We start from the raw sequence: 19,111 nt of genomic DNA, 5'->3' as shown, positions 1-19,111 counted from the left end.
AGCCGTATTTAGCACTAACTGATGTTTATTTAGTGCTTTATCCGGGTAGCCGGAGTGTAGAGCATTGCAGTAGTCTAAGTCTTGAAGCGAAAAAAGCATGGATTAGCTTTTCTGCCTCAAATTTGGACAGAAAGTATCTGATTTTCGCAATGTTACGAAGATGAAAAAAGGCTGCTTCTTTTTAAGTCTAATATTGCAGGTAATGGAGTCAGGAGAGGGAGAGTAGCCAGACGGAAGCCACTCCTGAGAAAAAGGCACATGACAGCCTGATTGGAATTTGCAAAAAGGCACATGAAAGACTTTAAGGCAAAAGATTCTATGGTCTGATGAGACAGAAATTGAACTCTTTGGCCTGAACGCAAAGCGTTATGACTGGAGAAAACCCCCGTCTAACATCATCGCTACTGTGAAGCATGGCGGTGGAGTAGCGTAGTTCATTCTGCGTTGTGATATTTTAATGAGGACACTGCCACAACTGGAGGTCTGCTGGTTGGATTCTTTTTATTTGGGGAGGCAGGGTAACCTAGTGGTTAGAGCGTTGGACCAATAACCGGAAGAGTTGCAAGTTCAAATCCCCGAGCTCACAAGGTACAAATCTGTTGTTCTTCCCCTGAATAAGGCAGTTAACCCATTGTTCCTAGGTTGTCATTGAAAATAAGAATTTGTTTTTAACTGACTTGCCTAGTTAAATAAAGGTAAAAGATTTGTCCTGCACACGAAGAGACAACCCACACTATTTTAGCCCTTGGCGCAGTCACAGCTCTCAGGCACCTGCGCGAGCACATGGACACTCACTAAAACACTGTCCCAAGTACTCACAAGTTAACCTAGTTAGCGAGCTCGGTGAAACTTGTTAACATAAATCTTTATATTGTCCACATTGTAACAAACTTATGGTTGCATAACAGCACATTGTGTAACATTACCACGGTTTTATATTGAACAATTTCGGAGCCAAGGACAACATACCTTGCTTGCCGAAGGTCAGGCAAAAGAGAACAATAAGGTGGTATGGAAATACAGATAACCCGTGATGGGCCAAACCAAAATATACAAAACTTTTACAATCACGTGTAGGTACAATAATGATATGAAAAAGTGTTTGTACACCAAAAAATAACATTAGCTACGCAGCTGTAATTAAATTTAAAAAACACACTGAATTATTATTATTATTATCAAATTATTAACATCCCCTCTTGACCTGGCCTATTTGAATTGGTCCTTGTGTGCAATTTGGTGCATAATCTAGGGAAACAACATCACACTGCTACATTGGCAGCATCATGATATGGGGATACTTTTCAGCAGCAGGGACTGGAAGACTGGTAAGGACAATGAATGGAGCCAAATACAGGCAAATCCTTGATAAGAACCTGCTTCAGAGTGCAAACGACCTTAGACTGGGGCGAAGATTTACATTCCAACAGGACAATGGCCCTAACAATACAGCCAAAGCAACACTGGAATGGCTTCAGAGTGGCCCAGCCAAAGCCCAGACTTGAATCCTGTTGAAAATCTGTGAAAAGACTTGAAGATTGCTGTCCACCACTGCTCCACATCTGTCCAGTACATCACTGGGGCCAAGCTTCCTGCCATCCAGGACCGCTATACCAGACGGTGTCAGAGGAAGGCCCTGAAAATTGTAAAAGACTCCAGCCACCCTAGTCATAGACTGTTCTCTCTGCTACTGCATGGCAAGCGGTACCGGAGCGCCAAGTCTAGGTCCAAGATGCTTCCAAACAGCTTCTACCCCCAAGCCATAAGACTCCTGAACATCTAGTCAAATGGCTACCCAAACTATTCACATTGCCCCCCCCCACCCCCCCTCCACACCACTGCCACTCTCTGTTGTCATCTATGCATAGTCACTTTAATTAACTCTACCTACATGTACATACTAGCTCAACTAACCGGTGCCACCGCACACTGACTCTGTACCGGCACCCCCCTGCATATATTGTTATTTTTTACTGCTCCTCTTTAATTACTTGTAACTTTTATATACTTATCTGTATTTTTTGAAACTACACTGTCGGTTAGGGGCTTGTAAGTAAGCAATTCACTGTTGTATTTGGCGAATGTGACTAATAAAATTTGATTTGATTTGATTTGAACTTAACAGAATTTGACAAATGGGAGAAAACCCCCAAATACAGACATACCCAAGACGACTCAAAGCTGTAATCGCCGCCAAAGGTGCTTCTACAAAGTATTGACTCAGGGGTGTGAATACTTATGTAAATGAGATATTTCTGTATTTCATTTTAAGTAAATTAGCCAAAAAAATTTTAAATGTAAACAAGTTTTCACTTTGTCATTATGGGGTATTGTGTGTAGATGTGTGAGAAAAAACATATATCTAACGTATTTTGAATTCAGGCTGTAACACAACTAAATGTATTTAATCCATTTGACATTCAGGCTGTAACACTACCAAATGTGGAATAAGTCAAGGGGTATGAATACTTTCTGAAGCCACCGTACCTATATTACAGCAGATAATACCAAGGCAGTTGACTTCCAAATTCTGAATTTAGTTTGTGTTGATTACTGGCATTTCACAATCAAGCATCTGTCCTTTTTGGGAAAAGTATCTGATAAACAGTTTCCTGCAAGATACGATGTAGCAATAACCCTTAATGAAACACGTTGCAATATAATACACATTATATATTATGAGATATTGTTTCCTCATCATATGTTGTAATACTGGCACGTCATCACTTCCTGAGTTCTAATGCACTTCACAAAGCTTAGTGATCTCAAAGAAGCAGTTAACACAAAGATAATGTTTTTCAAGTGAATCACAACAAAGATGTTACACACAAAAAAAAAAAGGGTTATTTGGATGACACAACTGCTGGGTTACAGGCATTGGGTCACTTACTTGGGTTGTTGAGATATGACCCAGCAGGTCAAATCAAAAGACTGGAGACTTGGCTTAGTAGGGTGTGGCCACCAGTAAGAGTAAATGTCCTTCCTGTTCATCTGTTCTGTTGTATTGGAAGCGCATGCTAAGGTTGAACACTAGCAGGTTTCCACCCAACCTTTTTTTGTGATGAAAAATGTCATGACAGGCCTGATGGAAACAGCTAATTTGTCTGTGAACTTTCCAAATGTCAACGAAACATTTGGAAAGGTGGGATATTTTTGTGTTTTGGTGACATGATGATCGATGCTTGGCTGCTGTTTGACAAATAAAAATAATCTCGCTTTTTTTGTCCATAATTATCTCATCATGTAGGCCAGGGATGGGCAACTTTGTTGGGGTTGTGGATCTGCGTGGATCTGCATACCCCCCACCCCCCCACCGAAGAGAAAAACTGTCACGCCCTGATCTGTTTCACCTGTCCTTGTGCTTGTCTCTACCCTCCTCCAGGTGTCACCCATCTTCCCCATTAACCCCTGGGTACTTATACTTGTGTTCTCTGTTTGTCTGGTGCCAGTTCGTCTTGTTTATCAAGTCAACCAGTGTTTGGTCTCAGCTCCTGTTTTTCCCCAGTCTCTCTGTTTCTTGCCCTCCTGGTTTTGACCCTTGCCTGTCCTGACTCTGAGCCCGCCTGTCTGCCTGACCTTTCAGCCTTCCCCTGACCCTGAGCCTGCCTGCCATCCTGTACCGTTGCCCACTACTCTGGATTATCAACTCCTGCCTGCCTTGACCTGTCGTTTGTCTGCCCTGTTGCCGTAATAAACATTGTTACTTCAACACAGATTGCATGTGTCTTACCTGAAACCTGATAAAACATGTAGTTTTAAAGTTCATTTAAAACTGAAAGAAGATTTAGCATTTTATAACTAATTTCATGCAATTCTACTGATTTTGCCATGGGGTGGAGAGAAAAACATGCAGTTTTACAACTCATTTCCTGCAATTCTACACATTTTGACATAGGCTGGAAGCAAATGTTTTGAAATTGCATCCTGTGTATTCTATTATTCTAACTCTCAACAGTAAGTTGAGACCCTGACTGAGTTCCAAACAACAACAAAAACAAAATTGTTTGTGAAATTGGTCCACCAGTTCCCCATCCCTGATTGTAGGCTATACCCACGCTGTATCTGTGGGTGCGAGCTGTTGGCTAGAGTGCACGTGCCAAGAACAGAGTGGACAAATCTGCCAAATATTTGTTCTGTCAAATGTTTTCCCAGAGCTAGGTTACCAAATAAGCTAAATTAAGTTGTTTTAACCCAGCATTTTTTAGAGTGTAAGTAACCACATTGAGAATTTTCATTATGTGTCTTTGATAAACATCTGTTTTTTATTGTCTACAACTGTTGTAATTACAGTTCTTCTGAATCAATCAGATCTTGTTCTTTTGATTAGCAATGAGGGATTGATCATGCTTTCTGGGCAGCCCGTGATGATGCCAGGATTTAAAAAAATAAGAAAAAATAATTATTTACAATGATGGACAACACAGCATGGTAGCAACACAACATTACAACAACATGGTAGCAACACAACATGGAAGCAGCACAACATGGTACAGTAGCAGCACAAAACATGGTACAAAGGGCAAAGGGCAAAGGGCAAGAAGGTAGAGACAACAAAATTCATGCAAAGCAGCCACATCAGGATGTTATATTTTGATCAACAGAGTTTACCTCTCACATTTGAGACTGGTTTACTCGTGCACAATCTGTCCTCTAAAATTTCTCTCTCTTGCTATTTATTTTTTTCTTTCTGTCTCTCTTCCTCACACAAAGTACCTACATACAAGCACGCACACTTGCATACAATACATTCACACATACATTCACACATACATTCACACATAAGCACACAGGCAGTACACGCTATTCCACACGCACAGGCACGCGGATGTGCACGTGCACGCGCACATGCACAGGCACACACACACACACACACACACACACACACACACACACACACACACACACACACACACACACACACACACACACACACTGGGCTGTGTAGTGGTCCTGGATAGCAGTGCTTAACCTGGGCCAGCCCACTGTAGGCCAGGATTGATCCGAGTGGGCAAGGCCTGACAGGGAGTCTGTCAACACCACGCACAATCAATACAACGCATCGATCCTACATGCTGGGTGTGTGTGTGGGTGTGTGTGTGTGGGTGTGGGTGTGTGTGCATCATGCATCTCTCTGCCTCTTATCTCTGTCTTTCTCCCTGTTTCCCTGTTCCTCTCTGCACTGTTTGTGAGAGCATAGTACCTTTTTTAACCCAACCCGGGTTCTACAGCGAGAGTTCCACAGAGAGAGTTCCACAGAGAGAATTCCACAGAGAGAGTTCCACAGAGAGAGTTCCACAGAGAGAGTTCAACAGAGAGAGTTCCACAGAGAGAGTTCCACAGAGAGAGTTCCACAGAGAGAGTTCCACAGAGAGAGTTCAACAGAGTTCCACAGAGAGAGTTCTACAGAGAGAGTTGTACAGAGAGAGTTCCACAGAGAGAGTTGTACAGAGAGAGTTCCACAGAGAGAGTTCCACAGAGAGAGTTCAACAGAGAGAGTTCCACAGAGAGAGTTCCACAGAGAGAGTTCCACAGAGAGAGTTCAACAGAGAGAGTTCCACAGAGAGAGTTCCACAGAGAGAGTTCCACAGAGAGAGTTCCACAGAGAGAGTTCAACAGAGAGAGTTCCACAGAGAGAGTTCTACAGAGAGAGTTGTACAGAGAGAGTTCCACAGAGAGAGTTGTACAGAGAGAGTTCCACAGAGAGAGTTCCACAGAGACTATTCAACAGAGTTCCACAGAGAGAGTTCCACAGAGAGAGTTCCACAGCGAGAGTTCCACAGAGAGAGTTCCACAGAGAGAGTTCAACAGAGAGAGTTCCACAGAGAGAGTTCCACAGAGAGAGTTCCACAGAGAGAGTTCAACAGAGTTCCACAGAGAGAGTTCCACAGAGAGAGTTCCACAGAGAGAGTTCCACAGAGAGAGTTCCACAGAGAGAGTTCCACAGAGAGAGTTCCACAGAGAGAGTTCTACAGAGAGAGTTCTACAGAGGCAATATCAACAGACAGGATTGTATGAAATGAGAATAAATAGAGTGGGATGGTAAAGAGAGAGAGAGAGAGAGACATGGAGACAGAGAGAAGGAGGGATGACAAGCCTTTGAAATAGAGCCGATTCCCAGCCTTCTCCATCTGGCTGTGGTAAAAATGGAGACCCACAGTGAGATACAAACATGCAGAACGGTGAGAGGGATTTGGGGGAGGAGCGGAGGAGGATAGGGGGGAGGAGAGGAGGTACAGGGGAGTATCAAGTCCAAAACAATGTGATTGAAAACTGAATCGACGGATCTTTATGAACATGGAACAATGTCCCGCATTCTTTCCCCTGGAACCATAAACAGACACACACACGCACAAACACACTTACACACACACTTACACATACACATACACATGCACAAACATTTGAAGACACCACCTTCCCATCTCTCATGGCTTGTCGCTTTGGAAATGAAAGGGCTTGGGGGGGGGGGGGCTGGGAAGGGCTGGGGGGCTGGGGGGCTGGAAAGGGCTGGGGGGGGGCTCTTTTTGTTTAGTTATGCGCCGAGGGTAGGGTGGGGTGGGGGTAGTGGAGGTGAGGGGATCACAGAAACGGGGCGGAACAAGATTTATACGCTGCTGTAGTAAAACTCTGACCCCAAAGCTGTAAATCTGTCAATGGAGTCTAGCCAGCGCAACAGGATGAATAGAGGAAGAGACGGAGAGAAAGACAGAAAGAAAAGATGGTGGGGGAAAAAGAGAGAGAAAGAGACAGGAGGGGGACAAAGCGAGAGAGAAGGAGGGATTGAAAGGGAGAGAGAGCAAGACAGAGATTGAGAGAGAAAGAGAGAGAGGGAGAGAGAGAGCGAGAGAGAGTCGTAGAATCTGCTACGCCCAGGTTTGGAGCATTTCAAAGGCATCAGGCTCTTTCGAAGGAGATAGTTTACAGTCCAGCCACTGATCCGATACAGCTGGAACACCCCATACGGCTTGAAACACCCCCCCCCATCCACAGCCCCTAACCCCCCCATAAACACTCCCTGGTTTATACCCAGCCCCCTCCCTCCCATCTTCCCTCATTCACACTCCTTACCCACCCCCACCCATTCCCGTGTATAACCAGGCCTTCCTCACATTACCTCCTTATTCACAGTACCTCTCCCATCTCCACCCCATCCATAATTCCTACCCAGGCCCCTCTCTCTCCTGCTCCCTCATGCCCTGCGGTAGGAGGTGGACAATGGGGTCCAAAGTGAGCACACATACCCTCTAGGTCTCAGTATAGCCAGGCACGGCAGGTTATGTATGGTGAGCATTTGTTTTCACTACACCACAGCCTGAAGGGCAACTCTGCTGATAATAAGGATAACGAGAGCCAGCTTCATTTCAGTTACAGTCAGATTCGAAAATGAATTAAAATGTGATTCATCTAACCATTTTTTTTCTTCTGAACATTTTGTATTTATTAATTAACTCCTAATAACCCTGCCTCCTATTATCTAATCATTAGAAAATGAGAAAAATATAATGGATAGGTTTAATATTCATTCACATTACATTTGAGACATTTAACAGAAACTCGTATCCATAGGAATCAATATATATCTGTATTCCATGTAGGAGTGGATTCATGGCCCTACTGCAGCCCGAGTGGCATGACGTCAAAGTCAAATAGACCATGACCCTGCTCCTAGGCCTGGCTCTGGTATGTATGAGAGGTTACTCAAGGTTGCCATGGAAACTGACAGGATGTCAGGGCAGGGTGAGACAGGAAGTGGCAAAGAGAGATAGAGAGAGAGGGAGAGAGAAAGAGAGAGAGAGGGAGTAAGAGAGAGAGAAAGAGGGAGAGAGAAAGATATATATATATATATAGTTGGGGGTTTACATACACCTTAGCCAAATATATTTAAACTCAGTTTTTCACAATTCCTGACATTTAATCCTGGTACAAATTCCCTGTCTTAGGTCAGTTAGGATCACCACTTTATTTTAAGAATGTGAAATGTCAGAATAATAGTAGAGAGAATGATTTATTTCAGCTTTTATTTCTTTCACCACATTTCCAGTAGGTCAGAAGTTTACATACACTCAATTTGTATTTGGTAGCATTGCCTTTAAATTGTTTAACTTGGGTCAAACCTTTCGGGTAAACTTCCACAAGCTTCCCACAATAAGTTAAATGAATTTTGGCCCATTTCTCCTGACAGAGCTAGTGTAACTGAGTCAGGTTTGTAGGCCTCCTTGCTCGCACACGATTTTTCAGTTCTGCCCACAAATTTTCTATAGGATTGAGGTCAGGGCTTTGAGATGGCCACTTCAATACCTTGACTTTGTTGTCCTTAAGCCATTTTGCCACAACTTTGGAAGTATGCTTGGGGTCATTGTTCATTTGGAAGACCCATTTGCGACCAAGCTTTAACTTCCTGACTGATGTCTTGAGATGTTGCTTCAATGTATCCACATAATTTTCCTGCCTCATGATGCCATCTATTTTGTGAAGTGCACCAGACCCTCCTGCAGCAAAGCACCCCCACAACATGATGCTGCCACCCCCGTGCTTCATGGTTGGGATGGTCTTCTTCGGCTTGCAAGCCCCCCCTTTTTTCTCCAAACATAACGATGATCATCATGGCCAAACAGTTCTATTTTTGTTTCATCAGACCAGAGGACATTTCTCCAAAAAGTACGATCTTTGTCCCCATGTGCAGTTGCAAACCGTGGTCTGTCTTTTTTATGGAGCTTTTGGAGCAGTGGCTTCTTCCTTGCTGAGCGGCCTTTCAGGTATTGTTGATATAGGACTCGGTTTACTGTGGATATAGATACTTTTGTACCCAGTTCCTCCAGCATCTTCACAAGGTCCTTTGCTGTTGTTCTGGGATTGATTTGCACTTTTCGCACCAGAGTACATTCATCTCTAGAAGACAGAATGAATGCGTCTCCTTCCTGAGCAGTATGATGGCTGCGTGGTCCCATGGTGTTTATACTTGCATACTATTGTTTGTACAGATGAACGTGGTACCTTCAGGCGTTTGGAAATTGCTCCCAAGGATGAACCAGATTTGTGGAGGTCTACAATTTTTTTCTGGGGTTTTGGCTGATTTCTTCTGATTTTCCCATGATGTCAAGCAATGAGACACTGAGTTTGAAGGTAGACCTTGAAATACATACACAGGTACACCTCCAATTGACTCAAATTATGTCAATTAGCCTATCAGAAGATTCTAAAGCATGACATCATTTTCTGGGATTGTCCAAGCTGTTTAAAGGCACAGTCAACTTAGTGTATGTAAACTTCTGACCCACTGGAATTGTGACACAGTGAATTATAAGTGAAAAAAATCTGTCTGTAAACAATTGTTGGAAAAATGACTTGTGTCATGCACAAAGTAGATGTCTTAACCGACTTGCCAGAACTATAGTTTGTTAACAGGAACTTTGTGGAGTGGTTGAAAAACGAGTTTTAATGACTCCAACCTAAGTGTATGTAAACTTCTGACTTCAAATGTATATATATATATATATATATATATATATATAGAGAGAGAGAGAGAGAGAGAGAGAGAGAGAGAGAGAGAGAGAGAGAGAGAGAGAGAGAGAGAGAGAGAGAGAGAGAGAGAGAGAGAGAGAGCCCTGATGGTGTGAAGATGACAGAAAGAGAAGAGTGGCTCAGTGTTGACACCCAGTAGCTAAGGAAACAAGTCAGCAAACACTCACTCTTAAAGTCATAATCTGAAAATCTTTAAAAAGTCTGAATGTTACATTTTTGTTTCTTGTATAGCAATGCCAACTCAATTTAAAATAGGGAAACATTGACAAAACAGTATTTTGCCAACATTTCTGCTAGTAAGTAGACACATTCATATCACAAGATGAATCAGGTTTTAGTACTGTAAACAAATGTTTCAACATTTCCTCCACGATCGTACAGAATTGACCCAACAAACTCTTAACCTGTGTGTGGCCCAAATACAATGTACTCTAACTTCATGAATTTACTTCCACAGAGAGCTATTCCCAAATTCTAGCTAGTGCATTTTCCCCGCCGAGACACAAAGTATGCATAGCTGCTGTGTCTTCTGAGAGGACAGAGATGTACCAGAGTGCCATACGGTTCATGTAACGTTTGCAGGAGGAACTTGTGGTGAGTAGTGCTGAAGTGGTTTCAGAAAGAACAGGGAAATGAAACTCTTTTTCTGCAGAACCGTATTGGCCTTTCAAGTCTCTGACACGCAAAACAACAGCAGATGAATTGAAGATATGTGCCATGGCCTACATAGGGTAAATGTGCCTACATAGGGTAAATGTACCTACATAGGGTAAATATGCCTACATAGGGTAAATGTGCCTACATAGGGTAAATGTGCCTACATAGGGTAAATGTGCCTACATAGGTTAAATATGTCTACATAGGGTAAATATACCTACATAGGGTAAATATGCCTACATAGGGTAAATATGCCTACATAGGGTAAATATGCCTACATAGGGTAAATATACCTACATAGGTTAAATATGCATACATAGGGTAAATATGCCTACATAGGGTAAATATACCTACATAGGGTAAATATGCTTACATAGGGTAAATATACCTACATAGGGTAAATATGCTTAGATAGGGTAAATATGCTTACATAGGGTAAATATGCCTACATAGGGTAAATATGCTTACATAGGGTAAATATACCTACATAGGGTAAATATGCCTACATACTGTAAATATAGCTACACAGGGTAAATATACCTACATAGGGTAAATATGCCTACATACCGTAAATATAGCTACACAGGGTAAATATACCTACATAGGGTAAATATACCTACATAGGGTAAATATGCTTACATAGGGTAAATATACCTACATAGGGTAAATATGCCTACGTACCGTAAATATAGCTACACAGGGTAAATATACCTACATAGGGTAAATATGCCTACATAGGGTAAATATACCTACATAGGGTAAATATGCCTACATAGGGTAAATATGCCTACATAGGTTAAATATACCTACATAGGGTAAATATGCTTACATAGGGTAAATATGCTTACATAGGGTAAATATACCTACATAGGGTAAATATACCTACATAGGGTAAATATACCTACATAGGGTAAATATGCCTACATAGGGTAAATATACCTACATAGGGTAAATATACCTACATAGGGTAAATATGCCTACATAGGGTAAATATGCCTACATAGGGTAAATATACCTACATAGGGTAAATATACCTAAATAAGTTAAATATACCTACATAGGGTAAATATGCCTACATAGGGTAAATATACCTACATAGGGTAAATATACCTACATAGGGTAAATATACCTACATAGGGTAAATATACCTACATAGGGTAAATATACCTACATAGGGTAAATATGCCTACCTGTGAGTGTGATGAAACAAAATGCCCGTCTAAGCATTGCGAACTTAATCACACAGACAGTTAGTTCTGAGTTGTTTCTCATGGTTAGTAGTAGAGCTTTACCGTTGGTTTGGCATCATGCATGAACAATTTGTAACAGCAGCATTACTAAGACAGACGCCATATTTCATCTCCCTTCGCTGGATGTCTATTCTTCTCATCTTCAAACCCAAGTAATGTATTTACATAGTCCTAAATGTCAGCTGGCTGAATTTATGGAGACTTCCTGTATTTCCTCAGAAATCCTCAGATTTCCTGTAGCAGCTGCTGTCTCCAGCTCTACTAGCAACACGACAGTAATGAAATCACTCACATTCATTTGGCTGGCTGGCTGGCTGACTGGCTGAATGACTGACTGACTGACTGACTGGCTGGCTGCAGCGCTCGTCTATTACTCAATGTGTTGGATTAAGTGGATCTTGTCTGGACATTGCTGTGCTTGTCTGGACTGAGTGGAGCAAACTGTGATGCCGATTAGCACTGTATCCTGCAGCCTTATTGGTTAATAGGCGCATTCGTGTGATTGCATTACAAACCAGGATGTTGCTGGTCGATCTCCTACCTATATTACCAAACAGTCAGTCACAATAATTTTATTATGAATTTCTTATAACAAAGCTATACTATAATTGCAAGCGGTAACAAGGTCAACAAAAGCAATTCATTACTTATTTGTTATTTACAGTAAATGATGCCTTCCGTTTATGTGACAGAATGCTTTTCCTAGGACACTATATTGGAATTTTGCAAAGGCATAAGTAACACACATGCACCAGCCCCTCAAGCCACACACCACACACACACGCACACACACACACACACACACACACACACACACACACACACACAACTTCCTATGACTCACTGGGTTTTGCCCCTGCTCTCTCATCAGTGACACAGACACAGGAAGAGAGAAAGAGAGGTCACATCCACACGCCCCAGACCAACGCTGGCCAGCTTCCCTCCCAGGCAGGCCCTTCCCTGGCAGGGCAGAGGTAGAGTCATTAACCCTCCCTCTACTACAGACATATAGTGCAGGCCTCAGTATCTCGGTGTGTGTGTGCTTGTGTGTGTGTGTGTCTACAGGGGGTGTAGTTAATGCCCCTAATATTTTCTCATAGACGGATGACTTGTACCATCTGTAGTAGACAGCAGCTGTTGCCAATTGAAGGGAGAGAGGGGGGGCGTTGCCAGCCATCACACATATTGTTATGGTGCTGGACAGGCACCACTCAACTAATGGGCCTGTACCTACATGAACATGTACAGATGTGCCTTAGTGAGTGTGTGTCCCTGTGTGTGAGTGTGTGTGGGGGGGAGTGTGTGTGTGTGTGTGTGTGTGTGTGTGTGTGTGTGTGTGTGTGTGTGTGTGTGTGTGTGTGTGTGTGTGTGTGTGTGTGTGTGTGTGTGTGTGTGTGTGTGTGTGTGTGTGTGTGTGTGTGTGTGTGTGTGGTGTGTGTTCACTCGTTCCTGCACATATGCGTGTGACAGCATGAGAGCGATAGAGTGCCTTTGCATGCGTGCAATCATTTCTAATCACGGAAATGAGTGATGCTGAAATTAAGTCTTTCCCTGTATCTTCTGTATGACCTACGGTATAAACAGAGATCATAGGTCCAGACTAGAATAGCAGATTACAGTTTTTTATTTACAATTGCTAGGACCCATTTCTCAATACTTAGGCCACTTTTTCAGAACTCTTCACACAGTTCTCCTAACCAACTTTCAGCTTGGCACAGCAGTTCATTTCACATCCAAAATGCACTAAAACTATCAAAACACTTCTTACATGTCTCAAATCAACTCATTCTTCCATAACACTAGCAAAGGTTGTCACCCAACAAGCACACGTTGTCACTCATAAAACAATGACCTAAACAACACTAACAACAGGTAGCATTAAACAATGTTTTCTTTTGTCAAATTACAAAAACAAGAATGACACCTCTCTACTGTTTAGAGTTCACTGCAGTTTAAATATGTTACAGGAATGAATCAGAGATGATGCAATATGCTTCAATATGTTTTATGTCCATTTTTGGCTTTGAGTGATTCCAAAATACAAGAATATGTATATACACCATCTACCGATACAGATACCGTAGCAATGCTAGTCAACCCTGTCTTCTGCATTTGGCCACATGTTCTTATCCACATCACATCTTATGTCATCTTGGGCAATACACCTAGGAGATAATCTTTTGGCATGCCTGGTTCATCCCTGGCAATCTTCTTCCTCTGTCAGCCACTTCTCTATCTCTGTCTGGGTCCATGTTTACAGTACAGCATTATTCCTAAGATGTCCCCTTTTGTATAGATGGTAATATAATTGAAAGACTAACACCTGGGTAGGTGTTCAGCTACAATGGGAATCAGCTGGGGTTGGTCTAATTGTTTTGATAGTATTTCCTTTTTTAGATTTGGAATATATTTCAATACGGTATGCCTGTAGAAATGTAGCAAATTGCGGTCTTATTCAATTTTGTGTTACGCTAGGTTTTTGAACTTAAGTTGAACAGTTTTGAAAAGAGCATGCAAACACGTGCAAATTGGCCTGTAGGTACATAGAGTTTCGGTGGTGGTTGTGTCTGAGTGAGAAAAGAATTCATGAAATTTGAAAGAGGTTGTCATTGAATGCATTTTGTGCCAAAGCAATGGAAAACGATCCACACTTGATCCCACATAGACTGCTGTTGTGTTCACTGTGTGAAGAGTTTTGAAAAAGTTGCATAAGTACTGCGAAATGAGTCCTAGCAATTGTAAAAAAAAACAAACTGTAAGTTGGAGTCAGAAGAAGTTGAACCGTGTACCCCAGTGGGTCAGGTCAGGTGTGGTTGAGACAGACGAGACATGGCGAGGTTGAGAGTAGGTTGCCACAGAGTTGCGGTAGCAGCCTTCACCCATCAGCTCACTTCCTCTCGCTGCCAAGCTTCTCACGCCATGGTGGTTGATCACTTTTAGTATCTGTGACACAGGCTGCCTGTCCGTGTCCCACACATTCCTCTGTGTCCTCTGTGCATGATAGATTTTCTTATTTCGCTGTTTCATTTCACCTCGTGTTTCTCTATTCTGTGTTTGTTCTGCTCCTCTTTTCCCTGTTAAGTTATCTTGTCTGTACGCCATGCTCATACACTCTCCAAACAGCATATCAATCTAATCCAACACTGCAAGCCTATAGGAGTCCAATAAACCATGCATACATCATTTGGACTTCTGCTGATGTTAAGACTTACTTAAGACCAGGCAAGAGATAAACTCGGGCCAGTTGTTTTTTCGGATTCTTTCTCTCTCTCTCTCTCTCTCTCACACACACACACACACACACACACACACACTCCCCCTCTCCTTCCCTCTCTCTCCTTCCCTCTCTCCCGCCACTCCATTTCACCCTCTCCCTCCCTCTCTCCTTCCCTCCCTCTGTCCCTGATCTGGTTTCCATGAGACCTTCCCATGGTTCCCGGAGGAGGAGTTGCATGGCTTTCTGGGAGAGAGAGCTGTCAGATTAATAGATTTTCCCCTCTGTGATGCGAGAGGGCCAGAAAGCCCCTCCCTGCTGGGGACCCACTGCTGCTAAAAGCACAGTTTTTGTGTTTCGAAGGGGAAAGTGGTTGGGAGGAGGGTGTGTGTGTGTTGGCGGGGGGGGGTGCTTGTTTGAGTGTGTTTGTGGGGGGTTACTTGTGTGCGTGTGTGTGTGGTTGTGTGCGTGCGAGTGTGGCATGCAACACATTCCATTGTCCTGTTCCCCTCTGTGTGTCTTGGATTGTTTTCATTAGTCCTAACAGTCATGTATTAGGAACGCTAAATACATACAGTATATGCCTCATGACTTTGCTCTCCATGCCAGTGAACCTGTGGCTACGTATCTGGTGTATCGGAGAGTCTACAAACTTAACCAACAGTGCCACCCACCAGCCAATAAGTGTCCTGCAGCTGCAAGGAAGTTGCTTTCATTTAGTAAAATGGCTCAGGGCTGACCTCTAGTGTTCTTATTGAAGTCACCACACTGATGCTCTCAAATCAAAAGATGCGCTTTCATCTCTACTTGGTCATGTGGTTCCACATACACTGAGTGTATAAAACATTTGGAACACCTTCCTAATATTGAGTTGCACACCCTTTTGCCATCAGAACAGCCTCAATAAGTCAGGGCATGGACTCTACAAGGTGTCGAAAGCGTTCCACAGGGATGCTGGCCCATGTTGACTCCAATGCTTCCCACAGTTGAGTCAAGTTGGCCGGATGTCCTTTGGGTGGTGGACCATTCTTGATACACGTGGGAAACTGTTGGAAAAACCCAGCAACTTCGCAGGTCTTGACACACTCAAACCTGTGCACCTGGCATCTACTTCCATACCCCATTCAAAGGCACTTAAATAGTTTGTCTTGCCCATTCACCCTTTGAATGGCACACATACACAATCCATGTCTCAATTGTCTCATAGCTTTAAGGGATCATAGCTTTCACCTGGATTCACCTGGTCATTCTATGTCCTAATGCTTTGTACACTCAGTGTATAATTTAAGCCCCAACTCTGAGGCTTTGTCATCACCTAGTGGATAAAGATAGCACAGATAAAGTGGGGCATTGGTATGTGGGTATTTACTGCCTACCAAACAGCACCAAGTGTCTTTTTATGGCCTAGCGCAACAGCACCTTATCAACTTATCACCAAGATCTTGTTTAGCTGAATCAGGAAGTGCTGGGCTGAGACAAAAGCCTGCACACACTGTGGCCCTTCAGAACCAGAAGTTAATAACACTGTATTGAGCAACACTTCTATATGCAATAACTACAGTAAGACCAAAGCAGTCTCCTTGAAGAAATCACTTAAGTGATATTGCTGAATTTGGGAATGATGCAATTTTACCTATTTTATCTAAGATCATTGATTGGCCAGCATCCAATCCGCATCCAATCAATATCCCGGACAGCACTTGTGGGTCTTTAACTTACAGTATAAATGCTAGAAGTGTAAGGGGTTGTAATATGACTCTTCCTGAGTTCCTCAGCTATAAATACTCTCTCCTCTCCTCGCTATAACTATGACTGAGTGTCTCTAGGCCCCATCAATCTCCTGACTCCATCGCAGGGAGGATTGTGGGTGACACGGTGACATATGGCCCAGCTCCCAGCACGCACTGGGAGACACATGCCACATGCCGCTTAAAGAATGGAGCAGACTCAGTTCTTTATGGCTTCCGTCTGTGGGTGATCAATACACACACACACACACACACACACACACACACACACACACACACACACACACACACACACACACACACACACACACACACACACACACACACACACACACACACACACACACAAACAGACACACACATATATACACACACACACACACACACACACACACACACACACACACACGGGTGGAAGCACAGACACACACACGGGTCGACATGAGGGCACACACGCACATACACACAAATCAGCCACACACAATTTCTAAGGGTGTGAAGTTGAGCTGAGGGTTGAGGTGAAATTTGTATGAAGCTGCTTCACTTCGTACAGAATCACTATATGTGATCCTTAAATATCTCCAAATAGAGCTAGTTACTGTGTTTTTGTGACTGTGAATGGTAGCACCATTAGAGTGTACAAATAAATACTTCTAGGTTTTCGAGTGTAGCCTGTTTCTGACTGTGAATGGTAATAACGTTTGCTGGGGGTGATATTCTTAGAATGGCAGGTCCCAATGTGACTGATGACTGAAAAGTACATGCTGTAAATTGAAAAAAGCAGCGCTCATCAATTTACTTTTGTACACCCTCTTTCATGTTGCTATACTCATGGTGTCAGCATTTATACTACCAGGAAGTTGTCTAAAATAGACCTCAGTCTGTGCTAATGTACCAACGATATTCAAACGGACTAACTTCCTTAGACTTCTGTTTGACAGCGATGCATCACGCATGTCTCTTCTCTGCTTACAGACATACCTGGTACCTGGTGCATGAGCTCATTGAACCCATCCTGAACTATGAGGATAGCCCCCTAGTACACGGCCACAACACTTGGCTCCTAGAGGATAGTTGTGGGTTCACGTCAGCTAACCCCGGGGGTGTCCAGCCATCTGTAGCCTTCACTTCCAGTATGTCACCCGAGCCTACCCAGCACCCCCAAATAGACAGGGGTGGGGCTCCAAACACATGTATGACACACCAGGGACAATATCAGCCCGTTGATCTCATCCAACAGCCGTGACTCAGGATAGAGGGTGGAGGGTGGTAAGGCGACCCTCAGCTGTGGCACGACCAACCCGACGCTGTGACTAATGAACCAATGACAAACACAGAGGGGGAAATAGAAGCGTCTGCCCGTAAAAACACGTAAACAGGATATGGCCATAAGCTCAGTTTAGCCCACCGACTCGTCGCAGGGCATTCTTGCCCCATACCACTTACTGCCCCCTTCCCCGTCCTTCTTTACTGAGCTCATGGGTTGTAAATAGGGCAACAAGGGGGAGGGCTATAGGGAGAGAGGGAGTATATAAGCCTGAGAGGTACTGCCACAAGTTCAGAAACACTCACTGGGAGTAGCTCACCAACCAAGAGATCCTCACAGCAGGAGATCCAAGGAACTCACACTCTTCTTCTTCTAAGCAGACCGGAAAGGAAAACAGAAAAAAATAACAACATGACTCAGTCCGCCACCCCAGCAATCGAGAGCATCTTTGGAAACGACCCTTTCTTCAGCCAGGAGAGGATGGTCTTCCCCCCCATGCGCCACCATGCCCTATCCGGCATCCAAGAGGACTTCTTTCAGAGGAGGTCCAACCTGGCCAGTGATCTCCTCAAAGAGCTCCGCGATGGGCTCCCCAGTATGTACCAGCTGCACGAGAGGGCCCACCTCCGAATGGGCTCCCCATTCCTTGAGAGGAGGAGCACAGGAGTTCCAGCAGGAGCTCTGAGCCAGGGCCTCAGCACGGAGGTGGCTGAGACAGGCCGGAGCCACAGCCCCCTGGCCCTGAGCCTAAACGCCCAGGGCTTCAACCCAGAAGACATCACAGTCAAGCTGGACGGACGGAGGCTAGCTGTGGTGGCCATGAAACAGGCCAAAGCAGAAGAGGCTAAATCCACCTCCTCTGCCATCTCTTCCTGCTCCTTTTCCTCCTCCTCGTCCCAACAGAAAGGCTTTGTCCAGAAAATTGACCTGCCTGCTCACCTAGACCTGACAGCCTTGACCTGCTCTCTGGGAGAAGATGGACAGCTGAGGATCGAAGCCCCCACTGCGGCCCCCCAGCTGGAAGCCCCTACAGCAGAGCAGGAGGTCCCCCTCCGCTTCAGAACCTCCCTGGACGTACCCATAGCCAAGGGCAACACGGAAGAGTCCATAACAGTGAAGACCTCAAAACCTTGAATTATATTTTGTTAATCATTTAATTGTATTATCAATCCAGTGGATTACATTGTGGAAAATTATTTATAATATGCCTATTTGAATAAATATGATTTAATAAAGACAATCTGACATTGGAATGATGGTTGCTAGAATTGTGGTTTGTGTGGATGACAGTTTTAAAATAGATAACTAGAAATAAGTGGTGGATCCTGTCATTACTAGCATACTATACATTTCAAACAGTCATGTGAACTAAATACTTTTACAGTCCGAAAACACATGTAACCTTGCACTCTGCACCTCAAAACACAATACCGTTCAAAAGTTTGGGGCCACT

The 19,111-nt window shown here is 43.7% G+C and overlaps 1 protein-coding gene across 1 annotated transcript; it reads left to right on the top strand.

Moving 5' to 3' along the window:
- The first annotated feature begins 17,942 nt into the window (after window positions 1-17,942).
- LOC115170983 (heat shock protein Hsp-16.1/Hsp-16.11) lies at window positions 17,943-18,911 on the top strand. The gene has a single exon (XM_029727407.1). The coding sequence runs from the start codon at window positions 18,070-18,072 to the stop codon at window positions 18,790-18,792; it is 723 nt and encodes a 240-aa protein (XP_029583267.1). The 5' UTR covers window positions 17,943-18,069; the 3' UTR covers window positions 18,793-18,911.
- Window positions 18,912-19,111: the final 200 nt, after the last annotated feature.

The sequence above is a fragment of the Salmo trutta genome, chromosome 32, assembly GCF_901001165.1.
Source record: "Salmo trutta chromosome 32, fSalTru1.1, whole genome shotgun sequence".
Classification (NCBI taxonomy): Eukaryota; Metazoa; Chordata; class Actinopteri; order Salmoniformes; family Salmonidae; genus Salmo; species Salmo trutta.
Note: the sequence above shows the minus strand (reverse complement) of the source record. Positions and strands in the feature narration are given on the sequence as shown.

Excerpts from the sequence above, each read along its gene's own strand:
- LOC115170983 (XM_029727407.1), top strand. The coding sequence starts at position 18,070 with ATGACTCAGTCCGCCACCCCAGCAATCGAGAGCATCTTTGGAAACGAC.